General features: G+C 48.8%; 1 protein-coding gene across 1 annotated transcript; it reads left to right on the top strand.

The window, feature by feature from the left end:
* The first annotated feature begins 1,148 nt into the window (after positions 1–1,148).
* On the top strand, positions 1,149–1,544 carry LOC123447897 (protein SRC2 homolog). The gene has a single exon (XM_045124612.1). The coding sequence runs from the start codon at positions 1,149–1,151 to the stop codon at positions 1,542–1,544; it is 396 nt and encodes a 131-aa protein (XP_044980547.1).
* The last annotated feature ends 604 nt before the right edge of the window (positions 1,545–2,148 follow it).

Raw genomic sequence — 2,148 nt, forward strand, 5'->3', positions numbered from 1 at the left:
GATTTGGGGTTTGGGCAACTTAGTGTATTTGGATGCTCTAGATTTTTCTGTTCGGTTATATGAAGGTATGTGTGTTGGTTGGTGACTCCATACCATGATTTTTAGGGGTTTTGTGAGCGACTTCAACATGTTAGGCTTGGTTGAGTTACTTGAGCAGGCTATCGGGGGGTGCACAGGCAGAGGCTATGATAGAGAGGCACCTTCATTCACCCCGGTTAGCTGGCTTTGTTGCACGTGAGCGAGCCGACTAGATATTAGGGGCTCAAGTGGATTTGTTGTTTACATTGGGATTTTGGTGACAAATTGTGTTAGGTTACTCGGAGATTCCCCATGTTAGTGCATTGACTATATGTGTGTTGTCGTAGGCGACTCCGTAGCCAACAAAGAGAAAAGAGAGTCAACTCACATTGCTTTGTCTAAAGTTAAGACTTTGGCTATGGTTATAAAAGAGAAAATATAGTTTATTCTTTCAGCGATTGTTTTCTGCAGCTAGGCAAAAGCTTGATTGAAGCCATTGGGCCAAACTTTGAAGCGGGAAAACACATGCTAGTATGGCCACTGCCCCTTTTGTTTTTGGAGGGGAGAAAACTGAGGTAAGAGCCAAAAAACAGGATAAGACGCTCACCCTCACGTGCCCTGTAGCTAAGAATTATCGCCAATAGAATTAAAAAGTGTTACCTACTTTGATCGTCATCAAGTAGTAAAATTAAGGACAGTAAAACCGGACCTATTCTGAGATCTCTCATGCATCCTTGTTCGTGAGCCGTTGATTTCGCGTGTGGGATGTAGATCACCGTCAAATCAATGTTCAGGTCACGAACTGGGCTGTCTGATGCGCCTCTACTCATGCGTGGGCTACTAACGGGCCGATTGTCCGGGGGGCTGCTACTCCCGAAGCCAGTTTGAAGCCCTCTCATTCGTCTATACGAGTTAACGTCCGATCACAAACGAACGGTCGTGATACGCTTATGGCTGGCCAAACCTCATCCCACCTCCTCGCGACTTGCCTTGTCTCGCTCGTCTCCATCTGAGCGATGGCGGCGCAACAGCTTTCCAATAAATACGGTGTACCAACCGGGCGCCTAACCAATTGCTCTCACACCCTCCGTCATCCTCTTCTTGGCTTCTTGCTGCAGACGACAACAATAATGGTGAGACTGGGGCCTCTGGCCGCGCAGCACGCGGGGGCGTTCGCCCGCGACCTGCGGCTGGGAAGCCCCGCAGCGCTCGTGGCCTTCGTCGTCGTCGCGACGGTGGCGGTGGCGGCGTTCGGCTGCGCCAAGGGGGCCAGGAAGCTGCGCCGGCAAGACAAGAACAATGTCTACTACTACAGCCAGGGGTACTCGCCGCCGCCTCCCGCCGGGGCGTATGGATACCCGGCGCAGCAGCCGCCGCCCGTCGACACCGGGGAGAAGCAGGGGCGCATGGGCGGTGGCGCGGGGCTCGCTCTCGGTGCTGGCGCTGGCCTGGCCACCGGCGTCATCGCCGGCTCGGCGCTCAGCTCCGGGTGCGGCGGGGGTTGCGGTGGTGGCTGCGGCGGTTGACCTGATCAGCTGATCCTACGCGTTTCTTGGCTTGCGCTACTTTGCGTACGTTGGGACTTTGATAATTGTATAGATACGAAATTATTTACGTGATGAGTATATCGTGGAAGCGGCATGATTTGGGGAGTGCATTGCTGTTCTTTTCCATGTAACAAATGATGGTCAAGACACAGAGTGGAGATGAAAATGCTGGTTTGATTTCATGAGAAAATGTATAATTGAGTTGAAAAAGTTACACCTGCTGGTGCATTATTTTTTAAATCTGCAAAGTTAGAGAGGTACACAAGAAAAGTATGACTAGTAACAAATAAAGTTGATCTAGATGGGACCAAAAATATGTTCCCTGATCCTGGATAGATGGTTTCAACTTTCAAGTTGTAAGGACATGCGGGGGACCCAAAACAAAAGAGAAAAACATATTGCCTAGTTAATTCATCATTTAAAAAATGACATCTCGATTGCCTATATGGTGTTTCTAGATGTGAGACTTTTGCCTACATCATTCCAAAACATGATAATAATGGTGTATCTTAATGTAATAGAAATGCAGCATTGTTACTAGAATCTAAACGTCACAAATTGAATCACTGAACACTTCCAAAAA

The sequence above is a fragment of the Hordeum vulgare genome, chromosome 4H (assembly GCF_904849725.1).
Source record: "Hordeum vulgare subsp. vulgare chromosome 4H, MorexV3_pseudomolecules_assembly, whole genome shotgun sequence".
Classification (NCBI taxonomy): domain Eukaryota; kingdom Viridiplantae; phylum Streptophyta; class Magnoliopsida; order Poales; family Poaceae; genus Hordeum; species Hordeum vulgare.

What these genes read in the sequence shown, in the direction of transcription:
- LOC123447897 (XM_045124612.1), top strand. Translation starts at nt 1,149, where the DNA reads ATGGTGAGACTGGGGCCTCTGGCCGCGCAGCACGCGGGGGCGTTCGCC.